General features: G+C 52.1%; 1 protein-coding gene across 1 annotated transcript in view; it reads left to right on the forward strand.

Moving 5' to 3' along the window:
* Window positions 1–27,842, forward strand: part of LOC132476971 (uncharacterized) — a 146,755-nt gene that overhangs the window by 5,614 nt on the left and 113,299 nt on the right. Inside the window, exons 4-14 of the mRNA XM_060079224.1 lie at window positions 266–426; window positions 5,132–5,202; window positions 7,002–7,167; window positions 7,244–7,387; window positions 8,017–8,188; window positions 10,130–10,260; window positions 16,399–16,502; window positions 18,581–18,746; window positions 25,514–25,699; window positions 25,827–25,979; window positions 27,422–27,566. Coding sequence (XP_059935207.1) covers window positions 266–426; window positions 5,132–5,202; window positions 7,002–7,167; window positions 7,244–7,387; window positions 8,017–8,188; window positions 10,130–10,260; window positions 16,399–16,502; window positions 18,581–18,746; window positions 25,514–25,699; window positions 25,827–25,979; window positions 27,422–27,566 — 1,599 coding nt within the window. The remainder of the gene's footprint in view (window positions 1–265; window positions 427–5,131; window positions 5,203–7,001; window positions 7,168–7,243; window positions 7,388–8,016; window positions 8,189–10,129; window positions 10,261–16,398; window positions 16,503–18,580; window positions 18,747–25,513; window positions 25,700–25,826; window positions 25,980–27,421; window positions 27,567–27,842) is intronic.

The raw sequence follows: 27,842 nt of genomic DNA on the forward strand, positions 1-27,842 counted from the left end.
CTGATGTGTATAAAGCTCTTAGAAGAGGGCCTAGAACATGAAACACTGGGTAACATTTATTAAGCACTTATTGTTATTATCTTTATTTTCTCCTTCACTCTCTTGGGGTCTGCAGCCACCCAGCCTTCCCCTGAGCTGGGAGCAGGCAGCTCATAGACCAAAGGAGAGAGGGAGGTGGCTGTAAGGATGCCTAAGTAGTCCAGGTGGAGTTGAGTCTCAAAAGGTTTCGGATTGTCAAGGTGACACTGTGTCCTCTGCCTTCCAGGTTCAGCTGATCCCCACCTCCCCCTGGGCACCAGATACACCTATCACTTTTCCACCAACACCAGCACCAGCCTGCAGGGGGCCCAGGAGGAAGGGAGTGGCCTTGGTCTCCAAGGCTTGGTCACCCTTGATGTGCTTGGCCCCTGCCAGATGGCTTTACGGGTGAGTATCTTTGGGTAACCAGGAGGTCATGTTGACATGGGGGAGGGCCAAGGGGAAGCCACAGCCCCTGAAATTTCCCATTTGTCTGATAAATGGAGAGGAGCTTTCTGAGGAATCTCAAATTCAGCGAGTGAGGGCTCTAGAGTAACATGGGAACATGGTGCCATTTTGGTTGTAGGAGATACCGTGGTAGGTCCAGTGCGGGGAGGAGCGGGGGTTAAAGAAGGGGTGAAGGGTATTTCTTGGAGCAAGTAGAGCCACAGGATGGGGACACGCTGTGTCCTTGGGAGGACTGAGGGCCACAAATGGGGAAGCTGCAAGTCCCAGGGGTGAGCAAAGTCAAAGCAAGTTAAGGTCTTGTAGACAAAGGAGCAGACTAGGGTGGACACCGAAGACCTGGTTGGGGCCTGCAGGCCACCCCTGGGTTCCTTTGTATAGGCACACCTTGGAGATATTACAGGTTCGGTTCCAGGCCACTGAAATGAAGCAAATATTGAAATAAGGCAAGTTACACAAATTGTTTGATTTCCCAGTGCATATCAAAGCTATGTTCACACTATACTGTCATCTGTTAAGTATGCAATAGCATGATGTCTAAAGAAAGTACATGCCTTAAATAAAAAGTATTTTATTGCTAAAAAATGCTAATTATCATCTGAGCCTTCAGTGAGTTGTACTATCTAATAGTAACATTAAAGATCACTTACACAGCTCATGCTAACAAAATAATAATGAAAAAGTTTGAAATCTTTTAAAAATTACTAAAACGTGACACAGGCAAAATGAGCAAATGTTCTTGGAAAAATTGTGTTGATAGATTTGCTTGGTGCAACCTTCAGTTTGTACAATAAAAAACGCAATATCTGGGAAGCACAATAAAACAAGGTATGCCTATACTGGGCAGTGGTGGTGTTAGTACTGGCTTCAGTCAAGGTGGAATTATGAGCTAGATTCTCTTGGTGGTTGTAGGTTTCTTTTTCATCAAGATTTTCCTGAAGCTCCTCCATGTTCTTGCAAATGGAAATGCCTGCCCACTCTTCTCTGTGCCCTTTCTGATGACTCTCATGTGTCCCACCCTGCCTAAATGGTCTCTTAGTTTTCACTAAAGTCTTATGTCCTACTTGGGAAGCGTTTTTGAACTGGCTGGAGCACTTGCTGACAAGAGTTTCTCAAAACTGCTTTGGGGGATACCCTGGCTGTCCAGTGGTTAGGACTTGGTGCTTTCATTGCCAGGGCTGGTTGGGGAACTAAGATCCTGCAAGCTGGGTGGCGCGCGGCAAACAAACAAACAAACAAAAAACAAAACCCAAACTCTTTTGTTATGTTTCATGTAGACCTCCGGATGGGGTCTTTTATTGGGTGGCTCTGAGCTGCCTCTGAATTCTTAAACTATCCAAAATGTTAGTCCTGGGCAGAGCTGCCACTTTACTAGTCTTTGCTGTCCTTTAATGTCTATCAAAACACTAGTAGTTGTTTTTTCTGCAGGGCCAGTTTTCACAAGGCAAATTGTGTACTGTTGTTTTATTTGCTTGTTTGCTTTGTTTTTAGCATTAATAAAATTGATAATGTCTAATGTTGGCAAGGGTAGAAAGAATTGGCTCATTTCAAAGATTTGTGGCACAGAGACTTCCCTGGTAGTCCAGTGGTTAGGACTCCGCGCTTCCACTGCAGGGAGCACGGCTCCAATCCCTGGTTGGGGTATTAAGATCCCACAAGCCACGTGGCGCAGCCAAAACAAAAAACAAAAAAATCTATTTGTGGCATAAATGGAAAATTTACAGCCACTCAGGACGCAATCAATTAAATATATTTTTGAGGGAAAAGGGTGAAAATAAGTATTGAGAACAATGAATTTCACTGATTAAACACTCCCCTGTAGCCACCCCCAGATCAAGAAACCCCCATAACCGCCCTCATTATCTCTTCCAGTCACCTCTGCCAAAGGCTCTCCTGAGTTCTAGCACCATAGATTAGTTTTGCCTGTCTTTGAACTTCTCTTTAAATATTTATTTATTTATTTAGGCTGCAGCCGGGTCTTAATTGCGGCATGCGGGCTTCTTAGTTACGGCATGTGGACTCTTAGTTGCAGCATGCAGGCTTCTTAGTTGTGGCATGTGTGATCCAGTTCCCCGACCAGGGATTGAACCTTGGCCCCCTGCGTTGGGAGCTCAGAGTCCTACTCACTGGACCACCAGGCAAGTCCCTGAACTTCTCTTTAATGGAATCATACAGGATGTTCTCTTTTGTGCCTGGCTTCTTTTTATTTTGATAAAAAAAATTTTTTTTTATTGTGGTAAAATGTACATAACATAAAATTTACCATTTTAACCATTTCAAGTGTACAATTCAGTAGCAATAAGTATATTCCTAATGTTGTGCAACCATCACCACTCTCCATATCCAGAACATTTCATCATCCTAAACAGAAGCACTGTACCCCTTAAACACTAACTTCCCTTTTCTCCTTCTCACAGCCCCTGGTAACCTCTATTTTACTTTCTGTCCCTGTGAATTTGCCGATTCCAGGTGTCTCATGTAAGTGCAGTCACTTATCACAAACAACTCATGATCAACCTGTGACCTTTTGTGTCTGGCTTCTTTCACCTTTTATAAGGTCTTTAAGGTTCATCCACATTGTAGCATGTAGCAGAACGTCATTACCCCCTCTTTTTTTTTTTTTAATATGATACTTTACAGCTTTGTTTCTTTTTAAATATTTATTTATTTATTTTGGCTGTGCCGGGTCTTTGTTGCAGCATGCGGGCTTCTTTGTTGTGGCATGTGAACTCTTAGTTGCAGCACGCATGTGGGATCTAGTTTCCCGACCAGGGATCGAACCTTGGCCCCCTGAATTGGGAGTGTGGAGTCTTACCCACTGGACCACCAGGGAAGTCGCCCCCACCTTTATTTTTAAAATATGTTGGTGTTGTATTTTAATTCAATGTGTATATTTTTATTTTTTTAAATTTTTTGGCCACGCCACACGGTATGTAGGATCTTAGTTCCCCGACCAGGGATCGAACCCATGCCCCTGCATTGGGAGCGTGGAGTCTTGACCGCTGGACTTCCAGGGGAGTCTCCAGAACTTCATTCCCTTTTAAAAAATTAGTTTTTTTTTTTAATTGTAAAAACGCTATAAAGTTTACCTTTTTTTCATATTTATTTATTTATGTATTTATGTATTTATTTGGTTGCGTCGGGTCTTAGTTGTGGCAGGCAAGCTCTTTAGTTGTGGCTCACAGGCTCCTTATTTGCAGCTCTCCGACTTCTTAGTTGTAGCACATGGGCTTCTTAGTTGCAGCACATGGACTCCTTAGTTGTGGCAGGTGAGCTCCTTAGTTGCGGCTTGAGGGCTCCTTAGTTGTGGTTTGCTGTCTCCTTAGTTGTGGCACATGGACTCTTTAGTTGCGGCATGTGGGCTCCTTAGTTGTGGCATGCGGACTCTTAGTAGCGGCATGCATGTGGGATCTAGTTCCTGGATCAGGGTTAGAACCCGGGCTCCCTGCATTGGGAGCATGGAGTCTTAACCACTGCACCACCAGGGAAATCCCAGTTTACCCTTTTAAAGTGTGCAGTTCAGTAGGTTTTTAAAAAAAATCTCTACTTAACTTTTAAAACATATGCTTTAAAAATACAGTTATTATGGATAGCTTTCAAGCAAGTGGTCAGACATAAGCGGTATTGGTAATGTGGCCGAGGGATTCATTGTCCAGGACCACATCTCAGTGTCAAGTGGAACTGTATTTCACCCTAAGATTTCAAGCCTGGGTTACTGGGGAGGTGACAGACCCTCTGTCGGGGGATGGGAGCTGGTGTCGAGGAGACAGGGGAATTAGGTTTTAGACAAGATGAATGAGGACTAGTTACTTTGAAAAAGTGAAATCACGGGGCAGTGAAACCATGTGATACTATAACGGTGGATACGTGTCATCATACATTTGTCCAAACCCATAGAGTGTATGACACCAAGGAACCCATATGTATACTACGGACTCTGGGTGATAATGATGTGCCAGTGTAAGTTCATCAGTTGTAACAAATGCTCCACGCTGGTGGGGATGTTGATAATGGGGAGGCTGTGCATATCTGGGGGCGGGGAGTATACGGGAAGTCTCTGGACCTTCCCCGCAATATTGCTATGAACCTAAAACTGCTCTAAAAATACTCTAATTTTAGAAAAAAATGAAACCAGTCAGGTTAGGGATGCGGGTTTTAGGGGTGATTTTATTCATCTTTAGAGAGCCCATCTTTTGCAATAAGTACACACACACACACACACTCACCCCCCCAAACACACACACACAACCATGGTGGTACTGGGACATCCAAGTTTTTTATTCAAGATGACAAAGCTTTTTTTTTTGGTTTGCTTTGCAATCCTAACTTAGTTTTGTTTATACCGTGGAGCCATATGAATCTCTCACTCAAAGTTCCAGGGCCTTTTGGGGCAAAACGAGAAGCTAATGAGAACTTTCTGTACATTGGGTGGGGAGCAGAGGTGCCTGGCTATTTGAATTATTTGTCCCTAGAGACAGTCAGCATCTACCACCCCGACACTAGACTCTTCCGCTCAAGGGATGGATCTCTGCCGAACCCTCCACGTGGGTCATGCTGGGTCCCAGAACTACTTTAGGTGGTGCCAGTGCTGGTGCGGTCCTGGAATTCCCCAGGAGAGCTCACCAGCTCTCCGTGCTTTCTGCTTCAGCTCCAACACTTCCAGGTGACATCCATCCTGGGGTCCAAGGTGGAAGTTCTGAAGGAGTCAGAGAGTTTGAGGTAAGACGCTGGGCCTTGCTCCCGACGGGGCTGGATATGTGAGCCCTGCTCCCTCTTCCAACGGCCGCCGGGCACTGGGTGCACCAAATTATTTTGGAAGAACCCGATTCGGGTGACCCTGCTACAGCAGAAAGAGGCTGTCTTGGACTGAAGTTCAAAGAGGGTTCCACCTTTGTTTTGACTACGTAAACTCCCAGACCAGACCATTGATGAGGACCATTGTGATGTGGGAGCCTTGAAGGAGTCCACATGCCTCAGGTGGCCTTCCCTTATCTGGTGGAAGGAACTCGCCCCATATGTTCCTGGCTGTCACGCCCGGCATGTCCAGATTTTGTGTCTGCCCAGCACCCTCTGGCCTTCATCCTTAAGAACATTCTGGAAGACACTGGGCACCCGTTGAGGTCTGCCCTTCTTCCCCACCCCCGCTAAGATGGGGGTTTTCCTGGAGACCCATAGCTTCCCCCTTCCCAAGCCAAGCTCCCCTTTGTGACTCAGCCAAGCCTGGAATTCTCCCTCGGCTGTGTTTCCCAGGGCTCCCGGCAGCGGCTTTAGTGGCCTCAAAGCTCAGTCTAGCCACCAGCCTGAGGACAAGCCATCTCCACAGATTCCTCTTCCTTTTTTATTGCAAATTCATTTGTTAAAAACATAAAGCCTTTGTGTGGGCATACAGGGATGGGGGATGCTGCTGAGGGGTCAGATGGAGCCCTACTGAAAAGCTTAGGGTGGTCTTCTAGGAGGGGACAGCCTGGGCTATTGTCCCTGGGCGCCTCATCAGAAATGCGAGTGGGTAGGGCTGTCATCTCCTGAGAGACCAGACTGACACTAGCTATTCTGGAAGGGGCGGGCGCCATTAGCATTTCTCTAGCCTGAGGCCCTGGGGGCTGCCTCCAGTGGGGATAGGGTTGGGGGCCCCAGACTCCACTGGGAGCTGGAGAGGGGGTGGTAACCTCCCCTGGGAGATTCAATAGGGCCACTTTTATCCCTCAAGATTCTGCTTGCTGGCTAGCTGGTGAGGTTTGGGGTTTGAGCAGTTTCCCCTTTATCGTGGGGCACCTCTCTCTTCCACCTCCATCCACTGTCCACAAAGGTGGGCACTCCCCCAGCCCTCACCCCCGACCTGCCCCATCCCCTCCCTCACCAGGCCATACCAGACACAGGCTCCTTGTCGTCAGGCGAGGGGTGGCGGGAAGAGATTATTGGACTGAGCTCTGGTCCCAGCTCCTCCGCAGACTGGCTGTGTGATCCCCTCCAGGAGCTCCCTCCACCCCATTTTCTCCTCTGTACAGTACTGGAGTCTCAGACACTTCCAGCTCAGGGTTCCTGAGACCTGTGACTCTGGAGCTATCCTGCCCGGGTTAGAATCCCAGCTGTGGCCCTGAGCAAGTCACCTTACCACTCTGAGCCTTAAGCTCCCTCATATACAGCGTGAGTGGGGGATGCTTCCTCCCTGGTGAGCTGGGAAAATGAGAAGCTTTGCAATGCAGGATGCCCTTGGAAGCTCAGCTTTTTGGTTATTCAAGCTGGGTTGACACAGGTACATTTCGTTCAAGTGGCCACAAGGTTGGGAGCAGCTTGGAGCAAAGAGTTGGCTGCCTCCTGTGTAGTTTGAGAAGTAGCTGGAGAGCTGAGCTGAGGAGGGAAGCGAGACCATTTGCGGGGGATATGGGGATACCTGGGTGCTTCCCATGGGACTGATCCATGGGGTGGCACACAATAGGGTCAGGGATGTTCTGGCCCTGACCCGGAAGAGGTGGCCGGGGACCTTGGAGGGGTCCCCCTGACGCCCGGCCCCCGCGCAGTGCCACTCTGGGCCACGTGCCGCTGCGCTTCGTCCTGCACGCAGGGCGCGTGGCACGCCTGTGTCCTGGACACTCCGAGCCGCGCTGGGCGCTGAACGTGAAGCGCGCTGTGCTGAGCCTCCTGCAGGGTCGCCCGGGCACCCGCAGCCCCCAGACCGTCGAGGAGGTGAGGTTCGAGCCTGGAGGGGGTAGGTGGTCGAGGGAGGGGGGAGCAGGGGACTGACTGGGCCCCGCTCGCCCAGGTGGATATCCTGGGCAGGTGTCCTACCGTGTACCAGCAACGCGGAACCAGGCTGCACAAGACCAAGGACCTGGCGCGATGCTCTCTGCGCAGGGTGCGCGCCTCCCTGCGCTCCCAGGCCCTGCCCGCGGCGGAGGTGAGTACCGTGCCCGCGACCCTCCCATCCTCTTTGCCCTGCCGCCTTCTTTCCCCTCCTCCCTCCATAGCCCCCTCCCTTTTCTCTTTATTCTCTGCTCCCCTTCCCCCTCCATCTCTCAGCCCCTCTGCCCACCACCCTGCTCCCCTCCCGCTGCTTCTGTCCTTTCCCTTCCCCCCACTTCTTCTCTCACCTCCTCTCCTTCCACCCCTCACCCTACCCCCTCTTCTCCTCCCCTCCTCTTCCCCTCTCCTCCTCTTGGGTCCGTAGCTCCCTGCAGGTGAAAGCGTTGTGTAAATAGTAAGCAACTGTATAAGGATAAGGGATGATCACTGCTGATTATACAAAGCCTCAGCATCTAGAGGCTGATGCAGGACTGCAGACTCTGGTGGTGTTATTCATTTTCCAGCTGAGGCTTTATCGTTCCTCTCCTTGGGGTTACTGCTTACTGCACGTTCTTGCTTTTTTTGGCCTTCCACCTCTCTCTATGGGGAGGGGGGTCCTGAAGCTCCAAGGTAGCCCCCAGTGGGCTCCCCCAAGCCTTGGCCGTTGCTGCCGGTTTCAGGGGCCCCAGGGGGGGTTCTCTCACTGCCAAGGCCTGGCCTGAGCCTCCGCCTCTTCCCCCCACGGTCCAGGAGGCCTTCCGCCTGACCTGCGTCCAGAGTTTCCAGGCCGGAGTGCTGGGGGAGGCGTCCTGCATGGAGCTGGACACCGTGGGGCCCCTCTCTGGGGAGGCGAGTGCTGTGCAGATGCGGACCCTTTCCTCGCTCACCCTGCTGTCTGAGATGCCCCAGGACCCGGCTGTCGCAGGTGAATGAGGGTGGGCACAGGGACCCTTAGGTGAGCCTCTCAGCCTCCTCTGGCCAGAGGGGCTCAAGCAAGACTAGGCTCCACCCCTCTGTCCCTGTCTGGACACTCTTGAACTGTTTCTGAAAGTGGCCATTGTCAGGAGCGTGAGCCTCTCTTTCTAGAAATTTCTCTGGAAGTTTCTCTCGGCTCACATGGCTCAGGCTTGGTCTTGGCCTCCTCCCTGGGTGGTCCTCAGTGGAGATGGAATCTTCTGGTTCCCAGCTTTTGTGGGAGAATCCACCTTACATCTGATGACCCTTCAACCTGACCATTTTGGGGGCAAACTGACTCAGGTTTCCTGATTTTCTGGAAAGTTCCTGCCAACGTGTAGCATCCCCTGGAGCTTGGGTCCCTTCTATGATTTCGCACAGAAAGAAACAAGCAAGGCATGCATGTGAGGAAAAGAGTTGTTTGTTTTTGTTCTTGTTTTCCATGATGGAAAAATGGCTATTTCCCTGAATAATGGAATAAGGGTAGTTAGTTCTTATTGCTGACAGTTTGGAAGGATTTACTGTGGGCCAGTATCTGTGCTGAGTGCTTTATGTGGATTATTTGATTTAATTCTCATCATGACCCCATTAGGAAGTTACTGTTATTATTAGTTGTATTTTTCATTTAAGGAAAATGTTTCCAAGAAGTAAAATGACTTGTTTGGAGTCACAGAGCTAATGAGAGACAGAGCTGGGACTTGGACCCCCGGGGTCTTTTCTGTAGCCCTGGTGGGTTGAATCACGTTTGCCTCGGAGGACAGACTCCTTGCCTGCACCACCCTGGGGAGAACCCAGCAGGTGGGGACTGAAGCCCCGGGTCTTCCCAGCATTCCCTCTGGCTCCACGGAGCCCAGGCTGAGGTCCCAGGCTGACCTGCCCCCTGAGCCCTCCCTCAGGCACAGACACTGGCAGTGACTGGGACATCTAGTGTCAGGACCCGCTGGTTCCCCGTTGAGTGGAATGAGCTTTTCATACATACATTTTTTAAAACAGCTGTAGTTGAGATGTAATTCACATACTGTGCAACTCATCCATTTAAAGTGAACAATTCAGGGAATTCCCTGGCGGTCCAGTGGTTACAACCCGGTGCTTGCACTGCTGGGGTCCTGGGTTTGATCCCTGGTTGGGGAACTAAGATCCCCCTAGCCGCGTGGTGTGGCCAGAAAAAGAAAAAAAAGTAAAGTGAACAATTCAATGGCTTCTAGTAGAGTCAGAGTTATGCATCTATCATCATGATCAACTTTAACTACGTTTTCATCACCCCAAAAGAAACCTTGCACCCATTTGCTGTCACCTCCTGTTCCCCCAGCTCCTGGCAACCATGAATCTACTCTCTACATTAGTCCATTCTGGACATTTCATGTAAATAGAATCATACAGTATGTGACTTTTTTTTTTCCTTTTTTTGGCCACACTGTGTGGTACGCAGGATCTTAGTTCCCTGACCAGGGATCAAACCTGTGGCCCCTGCAGTGGAAGCGCCAAGCCTTAACAGTTGGATCGCCAGGGAAGTTCCCAGTATGGGGCCTCTTATGACTGGCTTCTTTCACTTCCCGTAATATTTTCAAGGTTCCTGCATTGTTGTAGCATGTGTCACAACTTGATTTCTTTTTCTTGCTGAATAATCTTCCATTGTATGGATGAAGTTTTTATGTTTTCTCTGTCAATCCCAAGAGGGCTTTGGAGTCAGCTTATTTGGCCATCCCTTACTGATGGGTACGTAGGCTGTTTCCCGTCTTTTGCTGTTAGCAGTAACACTGCCATGATTTTCCTTATGCATGTTCCCCTCACCTGTTGCCAGAAACATGCTGAAGGAAGCATTGGCAGGGTGAGGGGGTGGCTCCCAGGGGTCCCTCTACTCACATGGCATTTCCCCCACGTGGTCATCCCTGGCCAGCACTTCCCATCTCAGATCCAGACGATGGAGACTTAACCCCAAGCAGCCTGTTGTACGAATGGGAGGAGACACCGTCCCAGGCTACGGTGGCCATGGTGGCTGCATCAGTGAGGAAGCTGTGCCTGGCTCAGACCACAAGCTTTGAGGTAAGTGGCTTCTCCAGCCACAGGCCAGAGTCTGCCTGGGGCCTGGTTCCCTGGGACACCTTCCTCTTCCTACCAGATCCTTTACGGTCTACTTGCTCAGGTGTTCAGTATCAGGACTGCTGTGTACTGTTGGGTAGGTTGTGCACTGCACAACTATGCCCGGTTGTGAAAGCAAAGAAGGGGAAGAAATCTAGCTGGTGTATGCAAGCCTTGGCCTCGTGCAGGTTGGATATGAGCTTAGAGGACGCCTTTTTCTCCTCTGTCTGTCTTTGGGCAAATGGTCCTTTTGGGCTCATAGACTAACCTTCTGGACCTGGCCTGTCCTAGAGATCTCTCAGGAAATCTCCAGCCATACCCAAGCCTCAGCATTGGGGAGTTTCCACCAAATCAAAAACACATGGCCCAGGCCTTCCCTGGAATTCCCAGCTGTTTAAAGTCAAGGGGTGGACATGATGTCGAGGTCTCATAGCTCAGAGAGGCTCAGAGGTCTCTGAGACATCTGTCTGGTTCCCTCCTTTGTGACTGATGACAGTGTTTCTGAGAGTACCAAGGCCATGCTGTGATGATGTGCCTTCTCCCTGCCTGTTCTGTTCTGAGACAGAGCCCTCCACCTGCCTGTAAGAGGAGAGCCCTGAGGAAGGCTTAACGCCCTCCCTGGGGAAAGACAATGATGCATCTGGGCTCCGTGTGGAGGCTGCCTTCCCACGTTCTCCTCCTGATGGGACCTTCCACGTCACAGGAGCAATGTTCCTATTGGCAGGGCCCTGGTTTGCTTAGCCTGTGAACTCTTCGGTTTGTTCAGCAAGATGAGGGGCTTACTCTGTGCCCTTATGATGAATGAGACGGAAATAGTCCCTGCTTTCCCAGAGCCTAAAATCCAGTGTGGGGGAGATGGATGGTAACCACTGCAAATGTACAAGGGTTTTAGCTGTTGATGAGCACTGAGAGGACAGAGCGGGGATGTGGCTGTGACCACCTTAGGCCAGGGGTCTAGCAGGATACACTGGAGTTGAGACCTGGGCTGGTCCCTTGGGGATCCAGGGGACTAGTGCTCCAAAAAGAGGGTTTGGCCAGGGCCAAAGTCCTGAGTCTGAACCTCGTGGGCGTGTTTGGGGAGCAGGCAGCTCAGCCTGGCTGGAGCTCAATGGTGAGGACCAGTGGGGTCAAGTCCTGCAGGGCCTCGTGGTCAGGATGCCTTCCAGAACATTCTAGACACATAGTAATCTTTGTTGTAACATCCCTGCCATCCACAGCTCAGAGCTGGATGTCACCAGTGACATTTTGGGGATTTTCACTGTGTCCACTATTTCTGCCCATCTCAGTGTTGCTGATGACTTCAACATGAGAACCCTAGCCTTTCCTGGAAGGCATTAAAGATGCTGGGATTTTTCTGATTCAAGTCCCAGGGCCTGTGTGCCGAGGAGAGAAGCATGGGGTGTTTTTTCTTTGATCCCACAACAGCCTGGGAGGGTTCAAAATATACTTGCTTGTTGATTTGGGATGACGCAAGTTTATAAATGCCTGTTTCACTGGCTGCTTTCATAGGACCAAGGACTTGGGGGCTGTCATGTGCCCAGCTGGACAGAAATAGGTCGTTCCAGGCGTGGACAGGGCTGGGTGTGGCACCACTTCTAGGCATGGTGCCAGGCACACCCCCGGCCCTCCGGAAGCTCGGCTTTCTGGGCAGCACTTGGGTAGGGGGCCTGTGAGATATATGGAGGCCCAGACCCCAACCTTTGACGTTCTGGCCTGGCAGGTCTCGGCTGGGAACCAGGCATCTGGGTGCAAAGCTTTGTGTTTCTTGGTGTTGCTCACGTGAAGTCAGTGGAGGAGGACGTTGTGAGGCCAGTGCTCGTCCAGCCACAGCCTCAGATCCAGGAGTGCCTTTACTGCCGAAAATGTCTCCATCTGGAATTCTCAGCACCAGAGGCCCTCATGGATGCCTCTGGCTGTGTGAGGCGAAGCATTTAGTTCAAAAGCGAATAGGGCTGGGGGCATCCAGACTGGGGTTAGCGCCCCTCGGTCCCTGGGGTCTGGGCTGAGATGGCTCAGACCCTTGTGTCCTGCTCAGATGCAGGAAGCAGAGCCAGGTCCCACTGCGCCTGGGATCATGGGCCCCAGGGGGCTGGGGAGACAAGTAGAGAGGGGAAAAGGGGTGAAGGGGGCAGGCAGGGGAGGCTTGGGATGCAGTTGTAAATGATGGATGCCTGGGGAGGCCCCACGGGGGAGGTGATGTTGAGTAAGGACCAGAAGGAGGTGAGGAGTGAGTGGGGTGGATAGGGGTTGGGGGGGGTACTGCCAGAGGGGGCGGGCCCAGCATGTGCTCCAGGGCAGGAGCTGCATGGTGAGCGAGTTTCAGCACCAGTTTGAGTGGCAAGGAGGCCTTGTGACTGGAGCAGAGTGGGAGGGTGAGAGGGGACAGGGTCGCCCCCTTAGGGGAGCACCCAGATTGCTTTTTCTTTTCTTTTTTTTTTTTTTTTTAACCTCACCGTGTGGTATGTGGGATCCTAGTTCCCTGACCGGGGACTGAACCCCTCCCCCTGCAGTGGAAGTGTGGAGTCTTAACTACTGGACTGCCAGGGAAGTCCCCAGACTGCTTTTACTCAGGGTAAATGAGGAGCCTTGGAGGGTGTTGTGATCTGGTGTACATTTCAATGCTGACATTCTGGCTGAGGGTGGAGAATAGACTGAGGGCCAATGGGATGCCGGGAGACAGGTTAAGAGGCTGTTACAGTAACACAGGTAGGAGGTGAAGGAGGCTTGGTCTGGGGTGATAGCAGGGGTGTGGGGAGAAGAATCAGATTCAGATATACGTGGAAAAAAACATACCTAAGAATATGTTGAATATGCATAAAATATGTTGAATATGTCATCAGTAAATACAGACTAGTATATATGCACATACTGAATGCATATTGAACACTCATACATGTACACACACGATACATTTTGCGTGTGTATAGCAGAGACACATGTGCAGCTGGCTGTTTACTGTTTCAGGGACCGGGAGGGAGCCAAGGCCCATGCTCATTGCTCTCTGGAATCCTTGATCTCCTGGGTCTCACGGGGGTCAGAGAGCAGCCCCAAGGAGAGGGCCCTCAGCCCTGTGAGGTGTGGTCCAAGCCCACCAGCTAGTGGCTGACAGAGCCGGCTGTTAGTCCAGGCAGCCCAGCCTGCAGCGGGGATTCTCACCCTGGCACTCCTGACTCTTTGGGCCGCCTTGTGCACTGTCGGATGTTCAGCAGCATTCCTGACCATTACCCACTAGATGCCAGCATCACCCGCATCCCAGTCACGATAACCAGAGGCTGCCAGCGTGCCCTGGGGAGCATGGTCACCCCCACTGAGAACCACCGCTCTACATCCTGTGTTCTAACCTGCCTCCTCCCGTCTGCCTCCCTGACTGGGCATTTCCTGGCAGAGGTGGCTCGGGGCCAGGCGTGCCGTGGGCCTGTGTCTCCCCTCCTGGAGACGGGCAGTGCCGGCCCCAGAGGGTGCAGGGCGGCTGTCCTGTATTTATAGTGCTAACAAGGAAGCAAATTGTTCCCACTAGGGAGGTCCCCTGGGCTGGGGGTGAATTACCAAGGACCTTGTTCCTGAAGATGGCTTTTCAGGGATGCCTTGATGCATGCACATTGAGCAGTGCCTTGGCCTCCCCGGGAGGGCTGAGGGCCCGCCGGTTACCGGGGGGACCGACCCCGTGGGCTTCAGCTAAGAATGCCTTTGCCCCTCCCCATTGCTGATGGGCAGGAGACAAGATTGGTTTTTCAGTCTGGAAACAAAACCAGGACCCAGGACTCAGTAGAGAGCAAATTCCCCAGCCTGACCCTCTGCAGAGAGGCCCCCTGAGTTTCCACGTGGGGGGGCAGCGGGCTGGGATGGCCAAGAGCCTGATGGAGTGAAGGAGAGGATGGGGAGAGAAGCAAGGCGGGTCGGGCCCCACCCGCTCCCAGGGCTGCCAGGGAGGACGCCTGGGGAGGGCACAGCTCCTGACCACCATCGGGTTCCTCGTAATAGGACACCCAAGTCACAGATATTGATTCAGCACTGACTGTGTACAGCGAAGTGTGGACGGTGGTGTGCGAGGCTGGCTTGTACCGATTTGCCAGAGCCAATGGTTAGATCCCAGAAATCCTGCAGACTGGTTGTTAAACGGACATTACTAAAGACTAAGTTATACCGACTTACAATGAAAATGAATCATATTCTAAACAGAGGTAATGAATACTCAAAATCCTCACTACCTAGTTATTTTACTACATTTTTATCTTTGCACTGGAGGGTATTTGCACCTACCGCAGGGTGGAACTATGATGCAGTGCTGTGCTTCTGCACAGTGACTCCCACGTCTGCGTTCAGTGCTGGCACACAGGCCGCTGGTGATGGGCTGCAGTGGGAGTATTCGCCCCTCGGAAACTGGCAAACAGGGCTGGCGCTTTTTTTTCCCCCATGGCCTTGAGTGTAGGACCCTGGTTAAGAGTGTGGGTTCAAGTCTCGCTCTGCCACTTAGTAGCTCTGTGTCCACTGGCACCTGACCTAAGTGCTCTCTGTTAAGTGAGGATAATGACGGCCCCTCACAGGATTAAGGTCAAATGAAATGGTGCCTGTAAAGTGCCTAGAACAGCACCTGGCACACAGCTGAGGCTCCAAACAAAGTAACCATTGTTGTCGTTATTATCGTTTGCATGGATGTTGTTAGTGGCGATGGTGGGGGCGGGCTTCTCACCCAGGAGGCAGGAATGACATCCTCCTTCCTCCACCCGCAAGCCTTCCAGGATGAGCTGCTACAGCCCCCTCCTGCTGTGTCTGGCTCTGGAAAGCTGGTCCTGAAGCCAACACTTGCAGCCTGAGGCCTCCCAGAGCAGGAGGCATGCTCCTGAGCGGATGCCCAGCCAGGCCCGGCAGTTGCACACGTGCTGGAGGTCTTAGAAGCAGATGTGTTCCGAGTCTAGGGAATCACAGATGATGCCCGGGCAAGGCAGCCACCAGCTGGAGGGAAATGCACATGAGGCTGTCCGGAAGGCGGCAGGGTTCCTGGGGTAGGTGCCCCAAACTAGGCCGATGCTGGTCAGGGCCACTCTAAGGGTGGTGGTCGGCCCCAAAAGGGGGCTGCTTGTGTGTCCTGCGTGAGGAAGTAAAGGCAGAACGAAGGGTCCCCACTGGCTCCACCAGCAGAAGGCACATGATGGGGATGCTGTCCAGACCCTGGGGGCAGACATGCTGGTGAGAAGGGAGGGGAGAGTGGGCTAAGCTGGCCTGTGAGGGGCCTGTTTCGCGTTTGCGTCTTGCTGAGGTCAAGCTCTGTGCACGGGGACTCAGTCCCAGCTTCTCAGAGCAGAGGAGGCCTGAGGTGAGGCAAACCCGTCCCAGCAATAGTGGACCCCTGGCTGGGTGGGGTGAGGGCTCATTCTTGGCCTTGGCCAAGCGCAGCAGGAAGCCAGTACCTCGGCACTCTTTTCTGTGGCTTTGGGCTCGGGCCGAGGCAACGAATCTGAGACTGAAGAGGCACGGGGGAGGGAAGGCAGGATGTGGGGTCGGCATCCCAAACCAAGCATCTCCTGAAACCCGAGAGGTGCGGGCTCTGAATAGAGTCCTTTATTTCCTTGAGTTTTTGGAGACTTGGTGACTGTGCTGGTCAGACCTGCAGACAAGGGGCAAAAACTGCAAACTCCTGTTGATTAGCCATCACTGCTCATAACTCTGAAAAACGTTCACATATTTTTTTCATTAAAAATATCAGAAAAGATGGCTATCTCACTAACTTTGTGAAATATGCTGACTCATTATAATAACTAGATTATAATCATAGTGAACATGTATTGAGCTTTTATTAGAGCATAAAGCCCACAAATGCAGATGCCATGTCTCTTCTTTACCTGCACATCCCTGGCCCCTAAAGCATGCCTGGCATGTAGTAGGTGCCCAATAAATGCTTGTTAAGTTAAAGAAAAAAAATGGGCCAGTCTGTGCGCCAGGAGCTGGGATTCAGTGGAAGCCCAGACGAGCAGCCTCATCTCTTTGGGTCGGTGACACCGCAGGCAGGAGATCCTAGTGTCCCCAGCCATGCCTGGAGGCAAGGAGACGGATGAGGTGACCCTTGCACTTGGGGCCTCTCACACTTTCCCCTCTGACTTCCAGGCCGCAGAGCTGTTCCTGACGCTGGTGTCTGAGCTCCGGGGCCTCTCTGCGGATGAGCTCACGGAACTCTGGGAACATTCTTTTTTCAAATGCCGAGACAACTGGTAAGGGCCTCTCCCCGAGTCAGGGGCTGGGCCAGGAGCTGCCTGGGGGTCCTGGTGGGATGCTGTCTTGATGCTGTCCTAGGTCCCCATTGAGAGACGGATGGCGGCATTTCAGCTCATCCCTGTGATACTGACTTGTCATCCTTCAGTCTGGGGACGTCTGCCAAGAAGGCGATTAAGAGGGGAGCTTGGAGGGTTCCCACGGGGGCTTCGGGAGACTGGAGGCCGCAGGACCTGGCCGGATAAAGACAGGCATTGTTCCCTCCCCACACAGGGACCCTCTTGCTGAGAGCTGGAATTAGCATTCCAATGTGCCTTGGGTACCCTTCTCCTGGGGGTGGAGGGGTGCTGGGCAGGGCTGGGGTCCCAGCCTCAGAACCTGCTGATGTGAGGCCAGCAAGGGGTGTAGAGAGACCCCCAAGCGTGGAGGGGAACCTCTGACGACCTAACTCCATCGGCTGAGGGCTGTGCAGGGGAAAGCTTGCGGCTCCTTCCCCGAGTCCAGCCGTTCACTGGGCCCCTGAGATCCGGATTTTAGGCTTGTGAGCTTTTCAAAGGCTCTCAAAAAGATTTTGAGACCTGAAAAAATTTTATCGACTTGGAACTATGAAAGACCCCCATCCCCAAATCAACATTACCAAATGTCTAATTGAATGACCACCAAACTTAGTAGCTAATAATGCACAGATACCTTCCAAGCGTTTTATCTCTTATTCACTCATTTAATCCTCACAATGACCCCATGAGGTAGGTGGTTTTATTATTCCTATGTTACAGCTGTGGAAGGAAACCAAGGCACAGAGCAGTTAGGAAACTTGCCCAAGGTTACACAGCAGAGTCGGAATTTTTGACCCCGGTGGTCTGTGCTGCTCCATCGAATTCTTATGGGCTTAAAGATAAATGATATTTGACTTGGGCACATTTTAATTATCTTTGGTGTAGGAAGGGGCCCCTGAGTCTTCCTGTGGAGCAGCCTGTTCCCTTCGTGACTCACCCTACTTGTCACTCGGGATTTTCCCACAAGCCCCTGTGTCTCACTTGTCTACCTAGATGTCAGGGAGAGGGGAGACCCTCCCCAACTCTAGAAGTTTCCAAGAGGACTGACACTCTTGAGAGATTTTTCTTGCCCTCACCTCCTCCTCCATTTCTGCCCAGAGGCTGGTTTTCCAAGGCCCAAATCTATAAGGAAAAGAGAGGAAACACAAGGGCAAGAGATGGGAAGGACAGGTAGGACGTTCCTCAGATGAGGTGGCCTGTGTTCCTGAGGGCTCACGCTCATCTAGGGGCTGGTCTGGTCATCAGCATTCCCATTTTATAGATGAGCACACTGAGGCCAGAGACTATTTATGGGCAGATGGTGTGTGTGGAGCGGGGCAGTGGGGGGGTGCCTGGTCCTTTGTGGCCATGGATGCCACTCATCAGGGTTGATGGGGTGGGGGGTCCCCATCTACCCCACCCCCCCTCTGTGTACCCTGCTGCCTTGTGTGACCCCAGCTCTGGGGTCCTCCCGTTTCTACTGTGACCTATGCACCCGCCCCCGTTCAGTCATCATTTTCCTGTTTAGACCCATCATTGTGCAAAGGTTGGAAACCTTTCCGGAACTTCTCAACCTTTCCGTAATCTTAAAAAAAAAAAAAAAAAAAAGGGAAAAGATCCTGATGTTGGGCTGAGAGCATTAGAGGTTTAATGGGAGGCAACCTGCTAATTCTTGATTCCTGTTCTACGCAAGGAGTTCTCACCCTACGTGGTGATCATGGTTGGTTTCTGGAGAGCAGTGGGCAGGGACTCATGTCGCCCCAAACCGCTGTGTCTCCAGGGTGGGCAGAACTGCAGGGGTTTAGACTGGGCTGCTTGGTGTCTCTGTGGCCCTAAGAGCACAGGCCCCCGCCCAGGCTGCCTGGCTCCCAGGCCCGGCTCGGCCCCTTCCCGGGGGTGTGAGTGTGGACAGGTCCCTGCTCTACCTCTCCGAGCCTCTGATCGCTCCTGGATGACCTGAGGCTTCACAAGAGATGTCCTGGAAGGCTCCTGGGGTGTGTGGGTTGCCATCATGATGTTCCCTGGGCCTCTCTCCATCTCAGGCGACCGCTGGTGGATGCCCTGCCCTCCTGTGGCACCAAGCCTTGCGTGAGCCTCATGGCGGAGCTCATTGTGTCCGGGGAGTTGGAGGCAGATGAGACAGAGGCGTGGCTCTGGTCACTGGCCTTTGTCCCGCAGCCCACAGATGCCATGGTCCACGCGCTGCTGGTGAGCCTCTGCATACCACCCCGCCCCGTGTCATCCCTCCCCTGCTCCACTGCTGATTGGGTGCAGTGGGGAGGGGTGGGGGAACCTCTGTCCTCTGGGCTTTGTGCCAGTGCCTCATGGGACCAGTGGAGGCAGGTCAGAGAAATCCGGGTTTGAGTCTCAGCAGTGTCCCTCCCAGCTGTGTGATCCTAGGCAAGTGACTTGACCTCTCTGAGCTCGTTTTCCAATCTGTAAGATGGGGATGGAGCAGTACTTCCCTCTTGGGCTCATGGTGAGAAATGAGATGCTGAATGTGAAGCAATTCTCCTGATGCCTGGCACAGAGTCCAAGCGCTTTAAATTAGAGCTGCTATTATTCCTGTAATCAAACATATGTAATGAATCTTGAGATTAGGAAAGCATGTGAAACTAGGCCAATAATTTCTGACAACACAAGGAGGTCTTATTTAACCCCCATGATGCCTCTGTGAAGTAGGTGCTTTTATTACTCCCATTTTACAGATGAGGAAACTGAGGCCGAAGGAGGCTGGGTAGCTGGGTGATGCAGCTGCTGTGCCTTTCCCTTGGACCATGGGAGCTGTCCTCACTCAGCTGGTGGTGAGGTCACTTGTCAGTCTTCACCCTGCTGTCCCAGACTGATAGTGGGCCAGGATTCAGAGGTCACCAGTGGGGAGTGGAAGGGGTGATGGGCCAGCCAGGGTCCCTGGACCCCTGTGCTGGCTGATGAGGGGGTCTCCAGCAGGATCTTTCAGTCCCTCATGCAGGAGGGGCTCTGGCCACTCTGCAGTTGGAGTGTAGGGAGCATGCACCCCTGGCCTGACCCCTGACCCACAACCCCAGAGTTTGCAGTGGGGCTGTTCCAGGCTGTGTGGTTGGCTCCATTCATTAGGGAATCGGGCACTGACTTGGAGCCAGGTGAGGGCCGGGCCCCAAGGGGCATCGCCCATAGCTCATGGCCTAGCAGGTGACACTCTGGCCATAGGTACATCAGCGCCATCCAGGGCCTGCGGGGGCTCAGCCAGTGCTGGGCAGGGTCGGGCTCCCTATTCCTTGTTTGTTTGTTCGGCATGAATGCAGTGGCCAAAAGCACAGACTCTGGTGCTTGATTCCCCTGCTTCAGAACCCAACCCTGTCCCTACCAGCACTACCTCGGGCAAGATGCTTCACTGTTCTGTGCCTCGGGTGCCCATCTGTGCGGTGGGGGTAACTCGTAGGGTGATAGTGCAGACTAATAGTTGTTATGACGTGGGCTATGTGTTAGGTACGCACTGGTGTCGCTGCTGTGACCACTTGCCAGGGACAGGCCGTGAGCAGAGCAGGCGGGTCCCTCAGCTGTCTTGGAGCCCAGGATCTTCTCTCACCTGCTTCTCGTAGGTTCTCGTCCTGCTAGACCAGAGCTTGCACCTCTCTGGACTGTATTTGCTTGTTCTCTCAACCTGTCACAAGGATGCACATGTGCTGTGCTGGGCATATGCTGGGGATGCAGGCTTGCTTTGTGCAGCCTGAAGGGGGAGGATGGGAGGGAGAGAGGAGTAAGAAAAAGAGGGAGGGGGAGGAGGGAGGGGGAGGGAGGAAGGCAAGAGATTATTTTAATACACTTTTTATTTTAGGATAATTTTAGATTTACAGAAAAGTTGCAAAGATAGTACAGAGAGTTCCTGTACACCCCTCCCCACTTCCCCCATTATTAACATCTTAAATCACCAGAAAGTGTTTGCCACGACTAAGAAACTGACCTTGCTACCTTACTGTTAACCAACTCCAGCTGTTCAGATCCTACTGCTTTTTCCACTAACGTCCTCTATCTGTTCCAGGGTCCCGCCCAGGGTCCCATGTTGCAGTTAGGGGGTGTGTGTTCTTACATTTTAAACTATACATTCAGGAGACTGCACTGCTCTTAAGTATCCACTTTGATGTTTTCGCATCCGTGTTCACCTGTGTAACCACCCCTGGACAAGATATAGGACGTTTTCAGCTCCCAGTCGGTGACCCCAAAGGTCATGGTGATTCTGACTTTTCTGACCATCGCTAGGTTTTGCTTGCTTTTGACGTTCACACCCGTGGGCTCGTGTGCATCTGGAGTTTGGCTTCTTTCTCCCACGTTCTCTGTGAGATTCTGTCCATGCCGCGTGTGCATGCACATGTGTGTGTTGGGACTTTGCTCTGTTCTGTTGCTGGGCTGTATTAGTGGTGTCTTTTGATGAGCAGAAGTTCTTCATTTTGGTGAAGTCCAGCTGATCAATCTTTTCCAGCTTGTGCTTCACCTCCCCAAGGTCATGGTGCTTCCTATGTTTTTTTTTTTTCCTACCAGCTTAATTGCTTGGCCTTTTGGGGAGGGTTGGTTTCGTTATGAGGAACTGGGTTTGGGACAAGATGAACGGGTGTTAAAGTCACGTTGGAAAAGTGGTCGTAGGCTTAGGGATGATTTTATCTTTCCATCTTTAAAGATTAAAAAAAGAGAAAGTTGAATATTTTAAGCAGACTTTTAATTGAATTATTTTTTTAAAATACTGTTTTATTATTTATTTATTTATTTGGCTGCACTGGGTCTTAGTTGTGACATGCGAACTCTTAGTTGCTGCATGCATGCGGAATCTAGTTCCCCGACCAGGGATCGAACCCGGGCCCCTTGCATTGGGAGTGTGGAGTCTTACCCACTGGATCATCAAGGAAGTCCTGAACCAAACCTTTTAAAGTCAGAGACTTTGGCATTAAGATCTGGTGTTCTGACTCTTGTGAAATTGAGGGAGGCTGGCAATTCTGGACAGACCCCCAGGGCAGCCATCAAACGAGCAGGGTCATTACTGTCTGGACCGTCTCAGAGCCCAGGCCTGGCACTGGCCCAGCTGTCCTGGCCCTGTAGCTCCCAGGTGGGGCCTGGCTCCCAGCAAACCAGTGGCTCCAGCTGTCCTGCCCTCCCCACAGAGCCCTCCCAGGCTTCTGGCTCCATCTTCGGCCCTGGGAGGGCCCAAGTCTGCCCTGCCTTCCCACTGGCAGCCTTCCTGGGGCAGAGCGGGCAGAAGTGAAGGCCTCTGGCAGGCAGGAACCCTCACCCCACGGGTCTGAGTGGCTTCTCTCAATCTTTTCATAACCCCTGCATCTCAGCCGAGCCCTGCTTTCCCTCCTCTGTGTTAAGAAAACAGAGTGTTTGTTTTCATTTGCCAAATCTGGAATAACATGCTTTTCCAAGCCACAGGTCCCCGTTCCTTCCACAAAGGAAACACACACACACACACACACACACACACACACACACACACACACACACAAGACTCACATACGTATACCCTGAAGACGGTTACATGGGAACATATGGGGACACACACCCACAGGAGGACGCATATCCACACGTACCCACATATTGAGACATACACACCAAGACTCACACACGTGTACCTGGACATGCAGATGTACTCACACAGACATGCTATACATGTACACACACACACACCAGGACACTCACACACAGGGACAAGTAGGGACATCCACCCACACCTGGACACCCCCCCCCAGGATAAACTGGGACAAGTATGCATTCACACACTGGGACTTGCATATGTACATACAGGGACACACCCACATCAGTACATGGGCACACACACATCAGGGCACACTCAAATGAGTGCATACACACGCACTGGGACACGTGCCCTGGGATATGCATGTACACTGAGACACGTGCACACCTACCCAGGAATGCACACACCCACAAACACTGAGATTCTAAAACACACACACACTGAGATGGACGCACACAGATACGCTTGCGTGGACACACAGACCTGGTTAAGACCATGAACCCAAGGGAAGAACAGCTGGTGCAGAGGCTGTATTTCCCCCAGGCTGCCAGGCAGTCCCTGCTCTGGGCTGTAGGAATAATAGAGGCCACTGCCTGATGCCCAGTGCCTGGGTCTGGTTTTCACAAATGAACCCAGAATATGTATTTTGAGAAACAGTGAGTGCAGGGGGAGCTCCCAGCCTGGGAACCAGACCCTACAGGGTCAAGTTTGGCTCTACCACTTTCTGGCTGGGTGACCTTAGGCAAGTTACTTAACCTCTCTGTGTCTCAGGCTCTAAGCAGGTGACATGTGTGCCCTGTTAACAGCAGAGCCTGGCACATAGGGAGTGCTGTGTGTTTATTAAATAAAACACGTCTTTCTTGTTTTTCCTCCGAGAGGCCTAGAACCAGCGTTCCCCTCTTCTGAGCCCCCCGCCCCCCCCACTTTTGTCTTCCTCTCAGCTGAAAGCTTCAGTGCCCTGGGGTAAGGGTGGCTGAGCATCTGGGGGAGCTCTGCTGAGCAGCTGGAGTGACCCTCCTCCGACTCAGCCTGGGCTGAGTCCCTGCCACTGCGAGGCCCCCGGAAGAGAGGGGCCTGTTTGAGCTGGGTGGCTTGGGCAGTCTGACCCCCAAAGGAGGGCTGGCTCTCCTCTTGCTCTTCAGGGAACCAGACCAAAAAGGGCCCCAACATGTGCTATGGGAGAGTCTTGATTTTCAGGTAGTTTTTGAGCTGATTGATAAACATAGCCATTATTAAAAATTAAATGATCTAAGCTTGCAGTTAGAGAAATCATATTAAAATAAAGGTATGAGATGGCTAATTTATTTATTATTTATATTTGGTTGCATTGGGTCTCTGTTGCGGTGAGCGGGCCTCTGATTGTGGTGGCTTCTCTTGTTGTGGAGCACAGGCTCTAGGCGGGCGGGCTTGAGTAGCTGTGGCACCCGGGCTCAGCAGCTGTGGCGCGCAGGCTCAGCAGCTGTGGCGCACGGGCCTAGCTGCTTCGCAGCATATGGGATCTTCCCAGACCAGAGCTTGAACCCGTGTCCCCTGCATTGGTAGGTGGGCTCTTAACCACTGTGCCACAAGGGAAGCCCTGAGAGATGGATAATTTCTAATGCTCTTACTATGTGGTCCCGTGTCCACACCCTCAGGCTTATTTGCATTGCTTGTGTTGTGTGTGGACCAGTCACAGGAGGTGTGCCTGCTGCTGACTCCCCATCTGTTCCCAGATCCCTTGTAGTGACTCAGCTCAAATCGGCCAGGGTGGGAGCATTTACACCATGGAAATTGGCAAGCACTATACACAAGGGACTTTCTTATTTCCTGGGTCTGTGTTACCAAACTCAGGTTCAGCTGCTCACCACTAAAAAGCCAATAATTCGAGAGGCAAGTGTCAGTAGAAAGGAAAGTTGCTTTAATCAGAAAAGCCGGCAGTCTGGGGAGAAGGTGGACTTGTGTGTTGAGACCAACTCTGAAGATTCTGCTCAGCCATGACAGTTTTGAAAGGGAAACATGGGGGAGAATCTCAGTGAATCACTGGGGCAGGAGATTGAGTTCTGCATTGTTCTCTGCATGCAGACTGGCTGACTCTCTCTTCAGATGTTATCTTGCCTGCGTGATCTGCTTGCAGGATTCCTTAGCGGGCTATTGGGGGTAGAGAGCTAGTCATTCTTTATTCTTACTTACTTTCTTCTTTCTTCTTTTTATCTAGGAAAAGAATCAACAGGTTAGGCAAGGCATGGTGTGCATTCAGAAAAGCATAAGTCAGGAGGACTTCGTTATAACTGCTTAGTGATCTCATTCCTATAATTAGGCTTTTAGGGTTAGAGGGGGGACAGAAATGGGTGAACAGGAAAGGGGCAAAAGAGCTGCTTTCATCAGTAGGTGGGCTGGGCAGTTGCTAACCATTTACCCTAATGCTATTGGCTGTACCTTTCCATTTGGGTTCTTTTGGATTGGACCCAGCGCCACCTCTGTTAAAGACAGTCTCCACCCAGAGCACATCCTTTCCTCTTCCCGCCTTTTTGCCCAACTTCCTATCAAGACCCTGGGAGAAGAGCAAAGCCAATGCTGGGTGCCCTCAAGCCCCCACCAGGTCCGGGACAGCATGGCCCCAGTCGCCCCAGCTGACGAGCAGGAGGTCCAGTGGCCTGGGAGCTCTCTCAGCCCTTGCCAGTTCTTCCCTTTCATTCCCAGAACTGGGGGTGGGTGATGCTATTCGGAGAAAACCAGCCTGGTTGGGCGGCAGGACACAGCTTGTCTGGTTTCCGTCTCCCCTGCTGTAGACAGGGGACTGTGACCACTACTTGGGGATCCTGTGGTCCCAGAAGAGATGGTTGGTGTCTCGTGCAGCTTTACAGAAGGGCATAAACAGCTGGCTTACTTGTTTTGCCCGTTGATCACAGAGAGAGAACTTTGGTTTTATTTCTTACACGTTTCCTATATCCTGGGAGGTGGCAGAGCCGTGCCACCAGCCAGGGTGGCCCTGACACTTTGTCGGAGATTCTTCACCATATTCCACCCAGAGGAACCTCACCACCCCCACCCTGCTCCCCCAGACTGGTGACTTAGCCCAGGGTTTCTCAACCCTGGCACTGTTGACATTTGGGGCTGGATTCTTTGTTGTGGGGCCGTCCGGTGTCTTGGAGGATGTTTAGCAGCATCCCTGGTCTCTGCCCACTAGATGCCAGCAGCACTGTCCCCCATTTGTGACAACATCCCATCTCTAGACATTACCAAATGTCCCCTGTCCCCACACCCTGAGGTGTGGTTCTCCACCCTCGATGCACATAAATGGTCATCTGGGGTGTTTTAAGAAATGCTCCATGCAGGTCCCACCATGGCCAATTTATTCAGACCCTCAGGGGTGGGGGGCCGGGGCCTCTGTATTTTTAGGAAGCACCCTAGATCTGCACATGGCGAGACCTGTGAAGGACCACTTACCAGGCTTCTCGGCTGGGGTTGGGGGGCCGGTTTCTGTCCCCAGCCACTGCTTCAGACCCCGGAGGCCAGCCCCAGCGCCTTCCTGGGCATCTCAGCTCTGGTGCATAACCTCTGTGTGTCTCTGGACGGGCTCTGCGGGCAGCTGCCTGGTGTTGGCTCCCTCATGAGGATCCTGGAAGACGCCTTGGGTGCCAACTGCACCTTCCAGGAACCCTCGGATGCTGATCAGGTGAGGACAGCCCCATCCTGGGCACGGCCCCTTGATGGGGTCCCTGTCAAGTGGGCAAGCTGTAGGCTGAATGGGTGGGCTGGGCGTACCCATCAGGCCTCAAGGCCCCACCACCATCTTGTTTCAGCTCCAGCTCGTGCTGAAGGCCATTGGCAATGCCGGCCTGGCGGCCGTAGCTCTCACCCCCAAGCTGAGCACTTGTGCGTCCCTCAGGAGCTGCCCCCCTGAGATCCGGCTGGGGGCCATCCAGGCCTTCCGGAGGGTTCCCTGCTCTGCAAACGTGAGCTTCTGCATGTTATTTCATCGTGGTTGGCATTGGGCAGTAGTGGGTCTCAAACCACTGTTAATTCACTTCTTTATTTGCTCATTCATTCATCACATTTACCGAGCACCTGCTATATGCTGGGCACTGTGGTAGGTACTTGCGTGAACAGGTGTCCAGGTCTCTGTTCTCATAGAGCCTGTGTCTATGTGGGAGGAATATATTTATCAAATAAATATACAAATAAGTATATGATTACAAACAAACTATACATAAGCCATCTGTGCTGCAAACGCTCTGGTTCAGGGGTCGGCAAGGCATGGTCCATGGTCTACATCCAGCTTATTGCCTGATCTTGTATGTAAAGTTTTGTTGGAACATAGTTGTGCCTGTTCATTTATGTGTGGTCTGGGGTGCTTTTTTGCTACGACTGCAGAGTTGAGTAGTTTGCAAGAGAGATTGCATGGCCTGCAAAGGCAAAAAAAAAATTGACTATCTTTCCCTTTACAGGAAAAGTTTGCTGACCCCTGTACTAGTGGGTCCTGTCTCACGTAGAGTCAAAGCCAGAGTCCTTATAATGGCTCATCAGGACCTGTGGTCTGACCACTGACCCACTAGCACCTCTTGGCTTCACCTCCTACTTCCCTTGCCACCCCCCCACTCCTCACCAGCCACGCTGGTCTCCCTGTTGTTCTTCAAGCCTGCAGGGCTTACTTCTGTCTCAGGCCATTTGCACATGCTGTTCTCCCTTCCTGGAATTCCTTTCCCCTGTATATCCCCAGGCTTTACTCCTTTACCTCTGGAAGGCCTTTACTTAGAAATCACTTTGCTGTCAGTCTTCCTTGGCTATTTCACCTGAAATTGACCTTTTCAAGCCCCCCATGCCTCCTGCTTCCCCATTTTATGTTTCCCTCTTTAGCAGTTATTATTACCTAACATATTATATATTTCACACATTAACCTTGTTTACTGTCTGTCTCTCTGCACTAAAATGTAAGCTTCAGGTGGATAAAAGCTGGGTTTGTCTTGCTCATAATTGTCACCCAACACCTCGCACCTTGCCAGGCACATAATAGGTGCTCAGTAAATATTGCTGCATGAGTGGATGGGTAAATGGCTGTGCTATGAAGGAAACCAACAGGAGCTGGGGCAGACCTGTGTGTCAGTCGCTGTGCTGTGCTGTTTTTGTAAATGAAGTTTTCTTGGAATGCAGCCATGCCCACTTGTTTATCTGTTTCTGGCTAGCCTGTGGGAGGATGGGGATTAGCAGTGACTGGGGAACCTACCACCTCCCACAACCGGGCCACAGGTGAGAGTGTCCAGAGAGCTCTGGAGACGTCGGGAGAGCTGGGGCAGGGCATCGGGGCCACCTGCTGGAGCCAGTGCAGATGAGGGGACATCGTGCTCTTGGGTGGAGGTGGGTGGTCCCTGAGTGATGACTTTCCCCCTGCCCGAAGCAGCGATCCGTGCTCTCCAGCCTGTACCAAAGCCCCGAGGAGGATGCTGAGATCCGCATCAATGCCTACCTGGCACTGATGAGGTGCCCGGGCGAGGAGGTGTTTGCCCAGGTGCGGCGCACCCAGGCAGGAGAACCGTCCACCCAGGGTGAGCAGCTGCAGGTCGGGGTTGGGGGGCTGGGGCTGGCCTGGTGCCACCTGGTGGGCACAGGGGTTCGGGAGCCCGCTCACGCTCCATCCGTCAGGGGTTCTGTCCCCTTCCCGCTCCCCTTCTCTTAGCACACTGTCTGGACAAGTGGGCTTGCGTGCTCCCCTCACCCACGTGGCAATTGAACAACCTTGGAGAAGTTGGTTCTCTCTGGTCCTCAGTTTCCTCATCTGTAAAGTGGGGTGGAAGTCGCTGAGTTCCCTTCTAGCTCTGGTC

The sequence above is a fragment of the Mesoplodon densirostris genome, chromosome 16, assembly GCF_025265405.1.
Source record: "Mesoplodon densirostris isolate mMesDen1 chromosome 16, mMesDen1 primary haplotype, whole genome shotgun sequence".
Taxonomy (NCBI): domain Eukaryota; kingdom Metazoa; phylum Chordata; class Mammalia; order Artiodactyla; family Ziphiidae; genus Mesoplodon; species Mesoplodon densirostris.